At 53.0% G+C, this 16,296-nt stretch overlaps 1 protein-coding gene across 1 annotated transcript in view; it reads right to left on the reverse strand.

Moving 5' to 3' along the window:
- C1H16orf74 (chromosome 1 C16orf74 homolog) overlaps window positions 1–16,296 on the reverse strand; it is a 42,355-nt gene that overhangs the window by 20,195 nt on the left and 5,864 nt on the right. Inside the window, exon 2 of the mRNA XM_039473636.2 lies at window positions 8,425–8,470. Within this exon, the coding sequence (XP_039329570.1) occupies window positions 8,425–8,452 (28 nt within the window). The 5' untranslated portion in view covers window positions 8,453–8,470. The remainder of the gene's footprint in view (window positions 1–8,424; window positions 8,471–16,296) is intronic.

Raw genomic sequence — 16,296 nt, forward strand, 5'->3', positions numbered from 1 at the left:
ATTCCAGTGCTTCGCATTACTGAGCCCCCTGAGCAAGGGAGTGAGAGCCATGCCTGGCAGCCAGGGGTCCCCACAAAAACGAGGAGAGTCTGAGAAACCGTCACAGCCAAGAGCCTAAGGAGGTGTGACGGCTAAATGTCATGTGAGGTCCTGGGACAGAAAAAATAGACGGGGGAAATTTGAATCATGTGGACATTAGTTAATAATAACAGATCTGGCCGGGCATGGGGGTTCACGCCTGTGATCCCAGCACTTTTGGGAGGCTGAGGCAGGAGGATAGCTTCAGTGCAGGAGTTCAAGACCAACCTGGGAAACATGGTAAAACTCCCATCTCTACTAAAAATACAAAAAAAATTAGCTGGGTGTGGTGGTGCTTGCCTGTAGTCCCAGCTGCTCAGGAGGCTGAGGTGGGAGAATCACATGAGCCCAGGAGGTGGAGGTTGCAGTGAGCTGAGATTGTGTCACTGTACTCCAGCTTGGGCAACAGAGCCAGACCCTGTCTCAAAAAAAAAAAAAAGTGTGGACATTAGTTAATAATAATGGATTTGGCCAGGCGCGGTAGCTCATGCCTGAAACCTAGCACTTTTGGAGGCCAAGGCTTGAAGCCAAGAGTTTAAGACTAGCCGGGGCAGCAAAGCAAGATCCCTTCTCTACAAAAAAATTAGCTGGGCATGGTGCTGTACACCTATAGTCCCAGCTGCTTGGGAGGCTGAGGCAGGAGAGTCGCTTGAGCCTCGGAGATCCCGGCTGTAGTGAGCTGTGATTATGCCACTGCACTCCAGCCTGAGCAACAGAGGGAGAACCAGGTCCTGTCTCAAAAATATAAATAAGTAAATAAATAAAATACTAAAACATAAGTAACAATGGATTTGTATGGATTCATTTGTGGCAATGAATGGCCGTGTGAGTGTAAGATGTTAATAGGAGCTGGCATGTGGGAACTCTCTGTACTATCTTTTCAACTTTTTTGTAAATTAAAACTGTCCTAAAAAATAAAGTATACTGGCCGGGCGCGGTGGCTCAAGCCTGTAATCCCAGCACTTTGGGAGGCCGAGGCGGGTGGATCACGAGGTCGAGAGATCAAGACCATCCTGGTCAACATGGTGAAACCTCGTCTCTGCTAAAAATACAAAAAATTAGCTGGGCATGGTGGTGCGTGCCTGTAATCCCAGCTACTCAGGAGGCCGAGGCAGGAGAATTGCCTGAACCCGGGAGGCGGAGGTTGCAGTGAGCCGAGATCACGCCATTGCACTCCAGCCTGGGTAACATGAGCGAAACTCCGTCTCAAAAAAAAAAAAAAAAAAAAAAAATAAAGTATACTTAAACAAACAAACGAACTACCAACCCCAGACAAAGCCTTCATCTTTCCCACCAAGCCCCAGGGAGCCCCAGGGGACCTTCCCAGGACAGGTACTGGGACCAGTCTCGTTCCCAGGAGCCTATATCTACAGTGATGCTGGAGCTGACGCCCCACGCCCAACCCCCACAGAACCTCAGATACCACAGGGGTCCTCCCAGGTAGCCCTGATGCCCCAGCCAGCCACTCCAGTGGGAAAGCCCATGCCTCCAGTTTAACTCTTCCTGCGGGAGCCCCCCACATCTGCAGCCAGCTCCATGGCGGGAAGCTGCAAAGGCTTCATGGGCGTCATCTTTAGTGCTTATCTCAGAAAACCCTCGAGACCTGACCCAGGAGATCTTTCCAGTCGCCACTCCATTTTACAGATACAGAAAATGAGTCCCAGACATGGGAAGTGACTTGCATAAGGCTGCCAGTCAATCAGAGGCAGACTCAGAATATGAACTCAGATCTCTGACCCCAGAGCCACTTTCTCAGTGATCCTCAAAGTTACACAGCCACTGGAATCGCCCGGAGGACATGCTGAAAACCCTGAGTTCCTAACTCAGTTGGTCCAATGGGTCCTGCTAATCTGATGGTCCGACTGGCTCCCAGGGATGCCTCTGCAGAAGGTCCCAGACCCCACTGAGAACCACGCAGCAGGACCACACCATTTCCTTGGCTGTGCCGCCCTACTGGAGCCCAGAGAGGGGGCACTTAGGAACCAAGGAGGTGACTCGCCCTTGCCCCTTCTGTCTGTGGAGCCAATCTCTGCTAACTGGCCATGTGGCCTTGAGCCAGTGAGAGATCCCCTGTGCCTCAGTTTCCCCATCTGTAGAGTTCAGCTGTGATGAGGATGAGCCATGCCCAGCTCCTGCTGATGCCAGGACATGCCAGCCCTTATAGGGTGAGGCATGGTGGAGATGCTCTTTGGCCTGTGGGACACTTCCATGGGTCACAATCACCACCGCCAGGTCCCTGAGCAGAGGGACTCCGCTTAAGGTCCGCCAATACAGCCCCTCTCCTTTGGACTCGGAAATAAAGGGGTGCTGGCCCAGCCGTTTCTCCCACGCCACCCTCTGAATATCTACCACCCTTGGACTGAATCTTTGTTGCCAGACTGGAGAAGCATGTTCCTGCCCTACACAGGGGAAGCTCAGAGGTGAACTGATCTGCTGGGGGCTGATAGTGTCCCCAAAGTTCACATCCACCCAGAACCTCGGAATGTGACCTTATTTGGAAATGCGGTCTTTGCAGATGTAATTAGTTAAGGATCTCGTGATGAGCTCATCCTGGATTTAGGAGGGGCTCTGAATCCCATGCCTGGCGTCCTTAGAAGAGGAGAAGAGGGAGACTGGACACAGGGTGACTCGGAGACAGGAAGGCCACGTGAACTTGGAGGCAGAGCCTGGACCCAGGATGCCCGAAGCTATCAGAAGCAGGAAGAGGGAGGAAGCTTCCTCCCTTGGGGCTGAGGAGGGAGGGAGGCCCTGCCAGCGTGGATTTTAGAACCAGGAGAGAATAAAAACGGCTGTTTTAAGCGCCTCCCCCCCCATCGTGTGTGGTCATTTGTCACAGCAGCCACCGAACAGTTACGCATAGTAGAGATGGAAGCCAGCCCAGCACGGGCGGACCCCACCCCAGCTAGCCACATCAGGTGCCATCGACGCAAAGCCAGCCTGATGGGGAAGGGGCCTACGTCTTCCTGGGCAGTTACATGGCCTCACAGCCCATGGGGGAGCTGAGGAAGGAGGAGGTGGCGAGGGCCGAGGCTTCACTCCCACCATGACCCTCACATTGCTGAGTGGGCTCAGCCCATGTCTCCCGTAACTACTCCTCCTAAGGGAACCAGAGCCGGTCTCGGAGCTGCCTCTGTGTAGGAGTGACTGCACCTGGTCATGTCCTCTCCTTGGGCCTCCATATCCTTATCTGTAACGCAAGGCTTTGCAAAGTGGGTGCCACGCTGCCTCAGAAAGCCCACTTTAGTTCTAGAGGGAGAGATTCCCAGACTGGAGGGGAAGGGAAAGGAGGGCAGCAAACTGAACCCCCAGATCAGCCAATGGAACCCCCAGATCACACAACTAAACCCCCAGACCAGCCAAGTCACCCCAGTCCAGCTAACTGAACCCTCAGACCAGCCAATTAAACCCCTAGAACATCCAACTAAACCCCCAGTCCAGCCAAGTAATCCCAGTCCAGCCAACTGAACCCCTAGATTAGCCAATTAACCGCCACATCAAACAGGTAAACCCTCCTAGACCGGCCAACCAAGCCTCCAAGACCAGCCAGGTAAAGCCCCCAGCCTAGCCATGTAACTTCCAGACCAGACAACTAAACCCCATAGATCAGCCAAAACCCCAGACCAGGCAGCCACCAGACCAGACAACGAAACCCCCCAAATTAAATCCCCTAGACAACTGAACCTCCCCAGATCAGCTAACTGTATCTTCCAGACCAGTGAACTGGACCCCACACGTGAAAACGATGTTTGGAATATACTGAATTAAACTGTAAAATTAATCGTACCTGTGTCTTTTTACCTTATTCATGGGTCTGCTAGAAATGTTAAAACCCATTTCTACAGGGTGGTGTGGCTCTAGGTAGTAAGTCCCTGGGCAGAGTCCTGTCTTTAAGATCCCTCAAGTCCTCTCCAAAACCCGGCACTCAATAAAACCTGCGGGCTGGATGCAGGATGCCTCAGTTTACCCCAGAGGAAAGGGAGGCCTCGAGAGACAAGGTCACTCGCCCTAAGGCAGCAACCACTATGTCATTTGTGGGGCTCAGTGGAAAATGAACATGTGAGCCCACTGTTCAATATGTATTAAGAGCATTAAACTGAGCACGGGGCCCTGCACAGCTGCAGAGGTCACATGCCTGTGAAGCTGGCCCCGCTCCAAGGCCAAATCGTTGTTAATGGGCAGAGCTGGGATTTGAACCTAGGGAGGCCTGGAGCTGGGGCACAGTACAGGGAGGGTCACCTGGAAACAGCCGGGCACGTCTGAGTCCCTGGGCTAGGCTGTTGGGCTAGAGCAGAGGAACAGAGGGCCTGGGTCCTGGCGGGTCCCTGCTCCCGGTGCCTGGGGCAACATGCAGTGTTAAGGCCCCAGGGAGTGACAGACATTGTACCCAGGGTTGTGCCCGCTCCAAAAGATACATCTAACCAGAACCTGTGAGTGGGAATCTGACCTTATGACAATAGGATCTTTGTGATGGATTTTTTTTTTTTTTTTTTGAGACAAGTTCTGGTTGTCACCCAGGCTGGAGTACAGTGGTGTGATCACAGTTCACTGCAGCCTTGACTTCCTGGGCTCAAGGGATCCTCCCACCTCAGCCTCTCAAGTGGCTGGGACTACAGGCGTGCACACCACTATTCCCAGATCGTTTTTGTATTCTTTCATAGGGATGAGGTTTTGCCATGCTACCCGGGCTCGTCTTGAAACCCTGGGCTCCAGAGCTCCTCCTGCCTCAGCTTCTCAAAGTGTTGGGATACCAGGCAGGAGCCACTGGGCAGCCGTGCTGATGTAACTGAATTAAGGATCTTGAGATGAGATGATCTTGGAAGAGGATGGGCCCTAAAGCAAATGACAGTTGTCCTTAGAAGGGAAGACACAAGAGGAAAGCCATGTGCCACGAGGCAGAGGCTGGAGCTAAGTGGCCACAAGCCAAAGGATGGGTGGTGCCACTAGAGGCTCTGGAGCCCCCTGACAGCTTTCAGAAGAAACAAGGCCTGTTTACACCTGATGGCATACCTCTGGCCTCCAGAACTGTTTTATACCACCTAGTTTAGGGTAATCTCTTACGGCAGCCCACGTTACAGAGTTCCTGGCTACTTCAAATGCTGAGTTGAAATGTTTCTCTCTGGGCCGGGCGCAGTGGCTCATACCTGTAATCCCAGCATTCTGGGAGGCTGAGATGGGCAGATCACTTGAGGTCAGGAGTTGAAGACCAGCCTGGCCAACATGGTGAAACCCTATCTCTACTAAAAATATAAAAATTAGCTAAGTGTGGTGGCACGTACCTGTAATCCTGGCTACCCGGGAGGCTGAGGCTGGAGAATTGTTTGAACCCGGGAGGCAGGGGTTGCAGTGAGTCAAGATTGTACCACTGCACTCCAGCCTGAGCGACAGAGTGAGATTCTGTTCCTCCCTCCAAAAAAAGAGTCCTAGTCCCCATGCTTCCCTTTGCCTGAGTCACCCCCATGCTTGTGTGGCCTCATCACTTTCAGAGACCCAGGCTGGGCGGGTGGCAGTGGTCAGGGACCAAGAGCAGCAGAGCCAGCCATGCAAAATGGATGAACAGGCGGCGCTGGGAGCAGGAGCCGTTCCAGCACTTAGCAGCTCTAGGGCCGACAGGAAGGCGGTCTTTTTAAAAGCTCCCAGCCCCAGGGACCCTGAGCTGGCTGCCTGGCATTGATTCATGAGGGGTGGGGGGTGGGGGGCGGGGGGTGAAGGTGAGAGTGCATTTCCCAGGTACTGTCAGGATCTGCAGTGTCTTGGTCTACCTTCCTGATAAAGCCCCAGGCTTGGGCTGGAAGGAAAGTGGTTCAGAGACACCTCCAGGGCCTGGTTTCTTCATTAAAGATGTCTTGACAGAATTGCCAAAAGGTGGAAACACCCCAGTGTCTGGCGTTGGATATGTGGATAAAGAAAGTGTGGAGGCTGGGCGCGGTGGCTCAAGCCTGTAATCCCAGCACTTTGGGAGGCCGAGGCGGGTGGATCACGAGGTCAAGAGATTGAGACCATCCTGGTCAACATGGTGAAACCCCGTCTCTACTAAAAATACAAAAAGTTAGCTGGGCATGGTGGCGTGTGTCTGTAATCCCAGCTACTCAGGAGGCTGAGGCAGGAGAATTGCCTGAACCCAGGAGGTGGAGGTTGAGGTGAGCCGAGATCGAGCCATTGCACTTCAGCCTGGGTAACAAGAGCGAAACTCCGTCTCAAAAAAAAAAAAAAAAAAAAAGTGTGGTCCGTATACAGGATGGAACATTATTCAGCCGTGAAAAGGAACAAAGCAGTGACGAATGCTACAATGTGGATGAGCCTAGAAAACGTCATGCTGAGTGGCAGAGGCTGGACACGAAAGGACAAATGCTGTGTAATTCCACTTAAAAGACGTCCCAAGAGCAGATTCCTAGAGACCGAAGTAGAATGGAGGTTGGCAAAGGCCAGGGGAGGGAACGGGGAGTTAGTACTTAGCGGCGACAGAGTTTCAGTGGGAGATGAAACCTTCATTCTGAAGATGGTGGGGCTTAATGCTACTAGTACGCTTCATGGTCAAAATGCCAAGTTTTATGTTATACATATAATTATTTAAAGCAGAAAAATGGCCTTCATGGCGTCTGTCAGGCACTGGGAAACTCACGTCTAAGGGAAGAAAGTCCTCCAGTTTCAAGGGTTCAGGCTAGGTCCTCTCAACTACCGTCTGAGGCTGGATCAGCCTCAGCCGCTCACACATACTCATTCAACAAACATCTCCTCACTCCTCTGTGGGCTCCGCCTGGAGTGTCAGAGGAAGCCACGCCCTGGAGGGGGTCACAGGCTGTTGGTGCCTGTCCAGCATCCCATCCCACTTAGCAAATGACACCCGGATATTCACCAGGAGAACCAATCTCTCTGCAAGCCGTCTTGGAGGAGCTGTCAATCAAGATGCACCGCCCTCCAGGTCAAGGGGAGGGCCTAAGACCTAAGCTGGGCCAATCAGATGCTCTCCAGGAGACGATTCCTCCCAGCCTGGGAAGCTGAAGGGTGGTCCCTTCATTCTGGCTCCCAGCAGGGACCTTTTCCCACCTCCTTACTTTACTGTTCCTGTGGGCTCCCCTCGACTTTCCAGTAAATTCCTTGTTTCTGCTTCTGTAGCTTGCATCCAAAAGCCCTAAGCCTCCCTAAGCCCAAAAGATGGGCTACAGAGCCTGATGAATTTGATGAAGGAAATAATACAATTAAGAGCAGCCACTGCCCGGGTGTGCCAGGCCCTGCTCTCGCGCTCCTGGTGACCTGAGACGCGTCCGCCATGATCCCCATTTTACTGATAAGGAAACCAAGGCCCTTGCTCCAGGTCTCACAGAGGCAGTGGGGAGGCCAGAACTCACACGATGCAGGTGGATCCCAGGCAAGCTCAGCTTCCAGCCACCTCTCCAGGTGGGCCGGTGGCCTCCACCTGGAAGGGGCTGCCGAGGTCAGGCAGGTTGCCCGGGGCAGGCTAGGAGCCTGGCCCTCACACCACTGGCCGCAGGACACTTGGAGCCAGAGTCGGTCTCAGGCAGTGGGGCCCCAAGTCAGAGCCTGGAGTCTCAGAGGAAGCCAGACCCTGGAAGGGATGCAGACTGTACCTGTCTGGTATCCCATCCCACTTAGCAAATGACACCCCAATTTTCACCAGGGAACCAATGTCTCTGCAAGCAGTCTTGGAGGAGCTGTCAATCAAGATGTACTGCCCACCTTGACCGGGGCTGCCCACCTGGACCAGGTACCGCCCACGTGACTCCCAGATTTTTGGCTGGGGAGACCAGAGCAACTGTCACTGAGGTAAAGAAGAGGGGCAGCAATGAATTTGGGGTAGGAAGCCTCCCGCCACATTGGTCTGAGGTCCCCCAAGGCCATCCACACACAGGACAGAGGCCTGGACTGCCTTCACCAACACCCACAACACCTTTCAGTGGTTTTGTGTCTTTCTAGAACTTTCTCCTGCTGACCTACTCTCCCAGCACCAGGACGCTGGACCGCCTATCTGGGTGTTTACAGGCCCGGGTGTGCTTGCGAAAGCAAACAGCCCCATGTGTGCCTGGCTCCTTCACAAAGGCCACCCCTCCCTCACTCTCCACAGCCTGAAATTAATCCCCTAGAGGGGGAAACTGAGGCACCAGAGCACTGCCACCTTCCCAGTCACTCACTGATAGTGAAATGGAAGGCCTGGAGGGGTGCTCAGAGTCAGGACAAGCATTTATAGAGCACCTGCTGTGTACAGCACTGCTTAAGGGATGGTGCCCCTTTCCCTCTGCAGGGTAGATGGCCTCATCCCCCTCCCTCCTGTCCCCTAGCCCAGCCCACCCCCTGCCATGAGAGCTGGTGGGGGCAGACGCCCAGCCTTACCTTTCAGGCAGGACATCTTGAGCCCCATGTTGGCGCCTCCACAGGCCTGCGGAGAGAGGACAGCGTTCAGAGAGGGGCGGCCGCCACTTGTGTGTATTGGCCACGTGTGGCCAGGCCCCCACCCCGGCCCCGGTGAGTACAAAACAGGAGGTTGTGGAGAGAAACCACCAGCCTCCAGACCACGCCACCTGTCAACATCTGGGCTGGAGTCTGTGCTGGCGGAGGAAACTGAGGGTGCCTCAAAGTTAAATATACAGGAGGCCAAGGTGGCGACAGCAGCCCCGGCTCTGCGCAGTCGCTTGAACCCAGGAGGCGGAGGCTGCAATGAGCTGACGGGGGACCGACACCACTGAGCCTTTCCTTTTGAGAGCCACAGGAGGGTGGCTGCTGCGAGCTGTGAAGACCTGCCAGCTGGGGCTGCGTGGAGGCCCAGAGGCCCCCAAAGCGGGTGCGCCTCCCCTTCTAATGCTGCCCCGTTTTTTTCTAACGCAGGTTCTCTGGAGATCTAACAGCCTGAGCTCTAGAGGACGCGTGGCCCCCAGCCCACAGGATATGAGAATTGTCCCAACCAGTGTTCTCATGATGATCCTTCCACATGAGGCATCTTTAGAGTTCAGAGCAATTGGAAAGTAAAATAAAAGCAGCAGCCAGTAGTGCGGGGCCCCTGCATGCTCTTGACACTCACTCCTCAGTAACAGCCCTGCAAGGTACTGTTACCATCTCCACCTCAAAGACACAAAAATCAGGGCTCATGGAGGTGGTGACGTCTGCTCGAGGCCACCAGCTTACTAGGGATTGTGGAGCTGAGACGCGAACCCAGGACTGTCTTGATTCCCAGGCCGGAGCCCCACCCCACAGAGACCTGTAGTGTCCAGACGTCCGGAGGAAGATAGAGGCACAGAGGTGGAAGGAAGCAGGGGGTGGGAGGTCAGGCAGGAACAGGTGGGGAGAAACCAAAGATGGATTGGACCTGGGGTCTCTGGGGCTGGCTTAGAGTTAAGAGCTTATTCTGAGGACGCCAAGGAGCAAGTCTGCTTTCTAGAGGGCTGTGTGGCTGGGGCCAGTGAGGAGACCCTGGGCCTGGCACTCGCCTGCAGGCTGTTGGTGGACTGGTAGCATCAGCACCCTGGGGACTGGGGAAAAAGGCAGCAGCTCAGGCCCACCCAGGCGCACAAGGCTGCGGGGATTCCTGTGCCTGCTGATGGTACAGATGCTTGCTCTGGGCCAGAAATCAGGAAGGTGACTGTGAAAACGGCAGGTCAGGAAGGGTTCAGAGGGAGAAGGAGCTGGACGTCCAGGTGGAGCTAGCAGGACATGGATGAGAGATACCACCAGGACAGAGACTGGGGCCCTGGGGAAGGGAGGGAGGGCCCAGACACTGATCGGAACAGGCTTGGGCCAGCTGCATATGAGAGGCGGCCAGTCCAACTTAGCAGTGGTCTCTGGAGCTTCCCCACCGCACTAGCTGGGCCAGGTCCCAGCTTGGCAGCTCCCAGCCATGTGACGGCGGATAGTTTATCTCAAGACTTCATTTTTCCCAGCTTTAAAATGGGATCAGGTAACCAGGCGTGGTGGCTCACACCTGTAATCCCAGCACTTTGAGAGGCTGAGATGGGTGGATCACCTGAGGTCAGGAGTTCGAGGTCAGCTTGGCCAATGTGGTGAAACCCCATCTCTACTAAAAATACAAAAATGAGTCAGGCATGGTGGCGGGCACCTGTAGTCCCAGATGCTTGGGAGGCTGAGGCAGGAGGATCGCTTGAACCCGGGAGCGGAGGATGCAGTGAACCAAGATCGCAGCACTGCACTCCAGCCAGGCGACAGAATGAGACTCCATCTCAAGGAAAGAAAAAAAAAAAATGGAATGAGGCACATAACGGTCATTGAGCAGCAGTGAGGGCTGAGTGTCAGGAGGTGACCTGCACTGGGGACAGAGGAAAAGTCCAAGCAACATCAGCTGCTGATGTCCTTTATGACAGCGAGGGAGGGAAGGGAGGTCAAGGTTTCCAGCTAGGCCTTTTCTCCAGGGCCTTGCTGTTCCCAGAGTGGCCCGTGGAACCGTAGCACAGGCTTCCCGAGAGCTGTGCGTGCAGGGCCTCCGGCCTGAGCTGGCCCTGCGCACTCAGAACCTGCGTCCACGTTACAGCCGAGAACAGCTGTGTACTGCGGCCTCCGCACGCCACCCAGGGGCTCTACAAAACACCGCTTCATCTGGATCCGGTAACTCGCCCCTGTCCTCCCAGCACTTTGGGAGGCTGAGGCGTGAGGACTGCTTGGGGCCAAGAGTTCAAGACCAACCTGGGCAACATAAGAAGACCCTGTCTCCCAGCTACACAGGAGGCTGAGGCAGGAGAATTGCCTGAACCCAGGAGGCGGAGGTTGAGGTGAGCCGAGATCACGCCATTGCACTCCAGCCTGGGTAACAAGAAACTCCGTCTCAAAAAAAAAAAAAAAAAAAAAAAAAATAGAAGACTCTGTCTCTATAAAACAAGCTTGTACAACCCCTAGCCCTCAAGCCTCCTGCAGCTCAGGACAGCTTTGAATGAGGCCTAACACAAATTCATAAACTGTCTTAAAACATTGTAAATTTTTTTAAGAATTGTTTTTCAGCTCATCAGCTATCATTAGTGTATTTTATGTGTGGCCCAAGACAATTTTTCTTCTTCCAATATGGCCCAGGGAAGGCAAAACATTGGACATCCTGGCTATAAAACATTTTAAAAAAATTAATTGGGTATGGTGGCCTGTGCCTGTAGTCCCAGCTACTCAGGAGGCTGGGGCGGGAAGATCACTTGAGCTCAGGAGACTGAGGCAGCAGTGAGCCTTGATTATGCCACTTCATGCCAGCCTGGGTGACAGAGCAAGAGCCTCTTGGGGAAAAAAAAAAAAAAAAAAAAAAAAAAAGCTGCCATCTCAGTCCCACCCCAAGAGATTCTAGGGCAATTTGTCTGGTGTGTGGCTGGCATTGGGATTTTTTTTTTTTTTTTTGAGATGGAGTCTCACTCTGTCACCCAGGCTGGAGTGCAGTGGTGTAATCTTTGCTCACTGCAACCTCCACTTCCCAGGTTCGAGTGATTCTCCTGCCTTAACCTCCTTAGTAGCTGAGACTATAGGCGTGCACCACCACACCCAGCTAATTTTTGTATTTTTAGTAAAGACGGGGTTTCACTATGTTGGCCAGGCTGGTCTCGAACTGCTGACCTCAAGTTATCTATCCACCTCAGCTTCCCAAAGTGCTGGGATTCAGGCATGAGCCAGTGTGCCTGGACTGGCACTGGGAATTTTTTTTTTTTTTTTTTGAGACGGAGTTTCACTCCTGTTACTCAGGCTGGAGTGCAATGGTGCGACCTCCACTCACCGCAACCTCCACCTCCTGGGTTCAGGCAATTCTCCTGCCTCAGCCTCCTGAGTAGCTGGGATTACAAGCACGCGCCACCATGCCCAGCTAATTTTTTGTATTTTTAGTAGAGATGGGGTTTCACCATGTTGACCAGGATGGTCTCGATCTCTCAACCTCGTGATCCACCCGCCTCGGCCTCCCAGAGTGCTGGGATTACAGGCTTGAGCCACTGCGCCCGGCCTAATTTTTTGTATTTTTAGTAGAGATGTTGACCAGGATGGTCTCGATCTCTTGACCTCGTGGTACTGGGATTTTTAAAAGCTCCCTCAGGACTCTAACATGCAGGAGAGAGAATCCTTCCTTAGGGGAGGAGTGAGGGGCTTAGCAGAGGAGCTGGGGCTGGGGCGGAGGGGAAGAGAGCCCAGGCCAGTGGGAGCGACAGGAACATTTCCTGGCACCCACCATGTGCCCGGCACTGTTCAGAGTCCTTTATGTATGTTCCTGGTTACTGAATCCTCACGACAGCCCCAGGAAGCTGGGATCATTCCTGTCCTCATCTCACAGGAAACAGAGGCACAGAGAAATTAGTTAACTTGCCCAAGCTCATATGGGTAGCAAGTAGCAGAGCAGGAATTTGAAGGCAGAACTCTGGACTCTGGAGCCCACACTTTCAGTGACCAGGCAGACCTGGAATGTCCCGGAGTCCCCGGAGGACAGAGCTTCCAGGAACAGAGGAGGGCGGAGCAGACCACATCTCCACCCCTCATCAACTGTGCCCATGCTGGCCCTCCTGCCGCCAGCCTTGCCGAGGGGTCCTGCAGCCCTGACGTCAGGATCAACCACAAATAAGCCATAGAGAAAGCTGCACAGAGCCCCAGGGCCTCTGCTGGCCGAGCTTCCCAAACCTTCCTGGACTGCGGCCTCCTGTAAGACACATACTCAACATCCCAATCCCAGGCAGGCTCTGCACAGCGCACTCCGATTTTATTGTCCAGTGCCTTCCAGCCTATCTTTGTTCAGCACTGATCACAGCCCACCTGGTGGATTTTATGACACAGCTCAACCCAGGGGTTGAAAACCAGTGATCTGTACGAAAGTTCTCACAGATGGAATGACGTCTGGAATTTGCTGTAAAATACTCCAGTATAACATCAACAAAACAGCAAGAAGGACGGAACAACAAGATGGCGTGGGCGCAGGGAGGCGCGGCCATGACGGCAGCGGAATGCTGTTCACTATTGGGACTGGGAGATGGGAGAGCATGACATACTGGTGTGCTTGTCTGGAAAGTAACGACCCGCCTGGGCAACGCGGCGAAACCCTATCTCTGCAAAAAATACAAAAATTAACTGGCTGTGGTGGCGTATGCCTGTAATCCCAGCTACTCAGGAGGCTGAGGTGGGAGGATCTCTTGAGGCCAGGAAGTGGAGGCTGCAGTGAGCCATGATTATTTTCACTGCACTCCCTGGGACAGAGCGAGACCCTGTATCAAAAAAGAAAAGAAGTAATAAAATGGTCAGAAGGGAAACAACTGTATTCTGGGGGACAGTTTGGGGTCAACATTAAATTTTCTGATTCTGACTATTGCACTGTGTTCTGTAAGAAATAATCCTTGCTCAGGCCGGGCACAGTGGCTCAAGCCTGTAATCCCAGCACTTTGGGAAGCCGAGGTGGGTGGATCACAAGGTCGAGAGATCGAGGCCAACCTGGTCAACATGGTGAAACCCCGTCTCTACTAAAAATACAAAAAAAATAAGCTGGGCATGGTGGCGCGTGCCTATAATCCCAGCTACTCGGGAGGCTGAGGCAGGAGAATTGCCTGAACCCAGGAGGCAGAGGTTGATCACGCCATTGCACTCCAACCTGGGTAACAAGAGCGAAACTCCGTCTCAAAAAAAAAAAAAAAGAAAAAAGAAATAATCCTTGCTCTCACGAGGTCAGGAGTTTGAGACCAACATGGTGAAACATCGTCTCTACTAAAAATGCAAAAATTAGCCAGGCATGATGGCAGATGCCTGTAATTCTAGCTATTCAGGACACTGAGGCAGGAGAATTGCTTGAACCTGGGAAGTAGAGGTTGCAGTAAGCCGAGATCACACCACTGCACTCCAGTCTGGGTGACAAAGGGAGACTCTGTCTCAAAAGAAAAGAAAAGAAAAGAAAGAAGGAAGGAAGAAAGGAAGGAGAAAGAAAGAAAGAAAAGCAATGCTCCTTGCTCTTAGAAAATAGACTGATGGCGGGGTACGGTGGCTCACACCTGTAATCCCAGCACTGTGGGAGGCTGAGGTGGGCAGACCACCTGAGGTCAGGAGTTTGAGACCAGCCTGGCTAACATGGTAAAACCCTGTCTCTACTAAAAATACAAAAATTGCGGGGCGCGGTGGCTCAAGCCTGTAATCCCAGCACTTTGGGAGGCCGAGGCGGGTGGATCACAAGGTCAAGAGATCGAGACCAACCTTGGTCAACAAGGTGAAACCCCGTCTCTACTAAAAATACAAAAAATTAGCTGGGCATGGTGGTGCATGCCTATAATCCCAGCTACTCAGGAGGCTGAGACAGGAGAATTGCCTGAACTCAGGAGGCGGAGGTTGCGGTGAGCCGAGATCGTGCCATTGCACTCCAGGCTGGGTAACAAGAGCGAAACTCCGTCTCAAAAAAAAAACAAAAAACAAAAAACAAAAAACAAAAATTAGCTGGGCTTGGTGGTGGGTGCCTGTAGTCCCAGCTATTTGGGTGGCTGAGGCAGAGAATTGCTTGAACCTGGGAGGGAGAGGTTGCAGTGAGCTATTGCACCACTGTACTCTAGCCTGGGCAACAGAGCGAGACTCCATCTCAAAATAAATAAATAAATAAAAATACAAATAAAAAAAGGTAGCCAGGCGTGGTGGCAGGCATCTGTAATCCTAGCTACTCAGGAGGCTGAGACAGGAAAATCACTTGAACCCGGGAGGCGGAGGTTGCAGTGAGCCGAGATTGTGCCATTGCACTCCAGCCTGGGTGAGAAAGCGAGACCCTCAAAAAAATAAAATAAAATAAAATAAAATATACACTGACACGTCTGGGGTCAAGAGTCATCATGTCTGTAACGTAACTGTCAGATTGCTCAGCAGGAAAATAACGATATGCACGAATATGTGCAGGGCGAGGTGAGGATGAGCCTGCAGCTAAAGGTTCGTTTCTGGTGAAGAATATTTGCAGCGGCTCTTTATAGTCTCACAACTCTTCTTTAAGTTTGAAACTGCCTCAAGAAAAAGGCTTAAAAAGGAAAGAAAGGCAACATCCAGAGGAGAGAACAGCTCTGTCCGCGCACCCCTGGCTCCCCACCACGGTCTCCCACAGCGGGACGCGGGCTGCAGCGCGTGCATCGGATCCCGTTTTCCTCCCAGCAGCTTCTGTGACTTGGGGGGCATGCATTCCTGGGGCCAGGCTATGGCTGAGCAATGCTCTCTTTCCTGCTGTGCCTGGCAGCACCACCTCCCAGAAGAGGTGTCTGGAACTGACAGGTTTTGTCGGAACAGCTGTCTTGCAACTTGAAAGACCCCTACCTCAAAACACGCAGGGGAATAAAGGAAGGCAGGGAGAGAAGGAGCAAACCAGAGGATGGGGGGCGGGATCAGCTCCAGCCAGGGTTCAGGTGACGCTGGGGGCAGGAGCTGTGAGGGTCGGGCAGGTGCAGCATCGAGGATGGTCAGGTCCACGTACGGCAATTTGATGCGGGGTGTGTGGAACTCGCACATGGAGAGTTTTCAGACGTCACGTTTTCCCATTCCCCACGGTGTCCCTGCAGTTACCCTCATCATCCTGCGTCTGCCTCCCTCCAAGGACACTGTGAAGGCAGTGGGCGTAGGACTGGCTGAGGGGAAGAGAAAGAATCAGGAGTCTGGAGGAGCTGCATCACCTTGGGCAAGTCATTTCCAAGTCTGAGGTGCTGGGGCTCAGTCCCCCAGGCACTGTGTCCTCCTCTGCCAAATAGGCATCGAGCCACCAGCCTCCAGGACACAGCCTGGGACAGAGCTGTCACCACCATCTTCATCATCATCATTGTTCTCATCGTTCTTATTGATATAGCTTGGATATTTGTCCCGTCCAGACCTCACGTTGAAATTTGATTCTGAGTGCTGGAGGTAAGCCTGTTGGGGGGTGTCTGGCCATGGGGCAATCCCTCATGAACAGCTTGCTTGGTGCTGTCCTTGTGGTAATGAAAGAGTTCACTCCCTATTGGTTCATGCAAGAGCTGGTTGTTAAAAAGAGCTGGGTGTAGTGGCACATGCCTGTAATCCCAGCACTTTGGGAGGCCAAGGTGGGTGGATCACTTGAGGTCAGGGAGTTCGAGACCAGCCTGGTCAACATGGCAAAATCTTATCTCTACTAAAAGTATAAAAATTAGCTGGCTGTGATGATGCATACCTGTAATCCCGGTTACTTGGGAGGCTGAGGAACGAGAATTGCTTGAACCCAGGAGCCAGAGGTTACAGTGAGCCGAGATCATGCCACTGCACTCCAGCCCGAGAGTGAGACTCCATCTCAAAAAC

Source organism: Saimiri boliviensis, chromosome 1, assembly GCF_048565385.1.
Source record: "Saimiri boliviensis isolate mSaiBol1 chromosome 1, mSaiBol1.pri, whole genome shotgun sequence".
NCBI classification, from domain to species: domain Eukaryota; kingdom Metazoa; phylum Chordata; class Mammalia; order Primates; family Cebidae; genus Saimiri; species Saimiri boliviensis.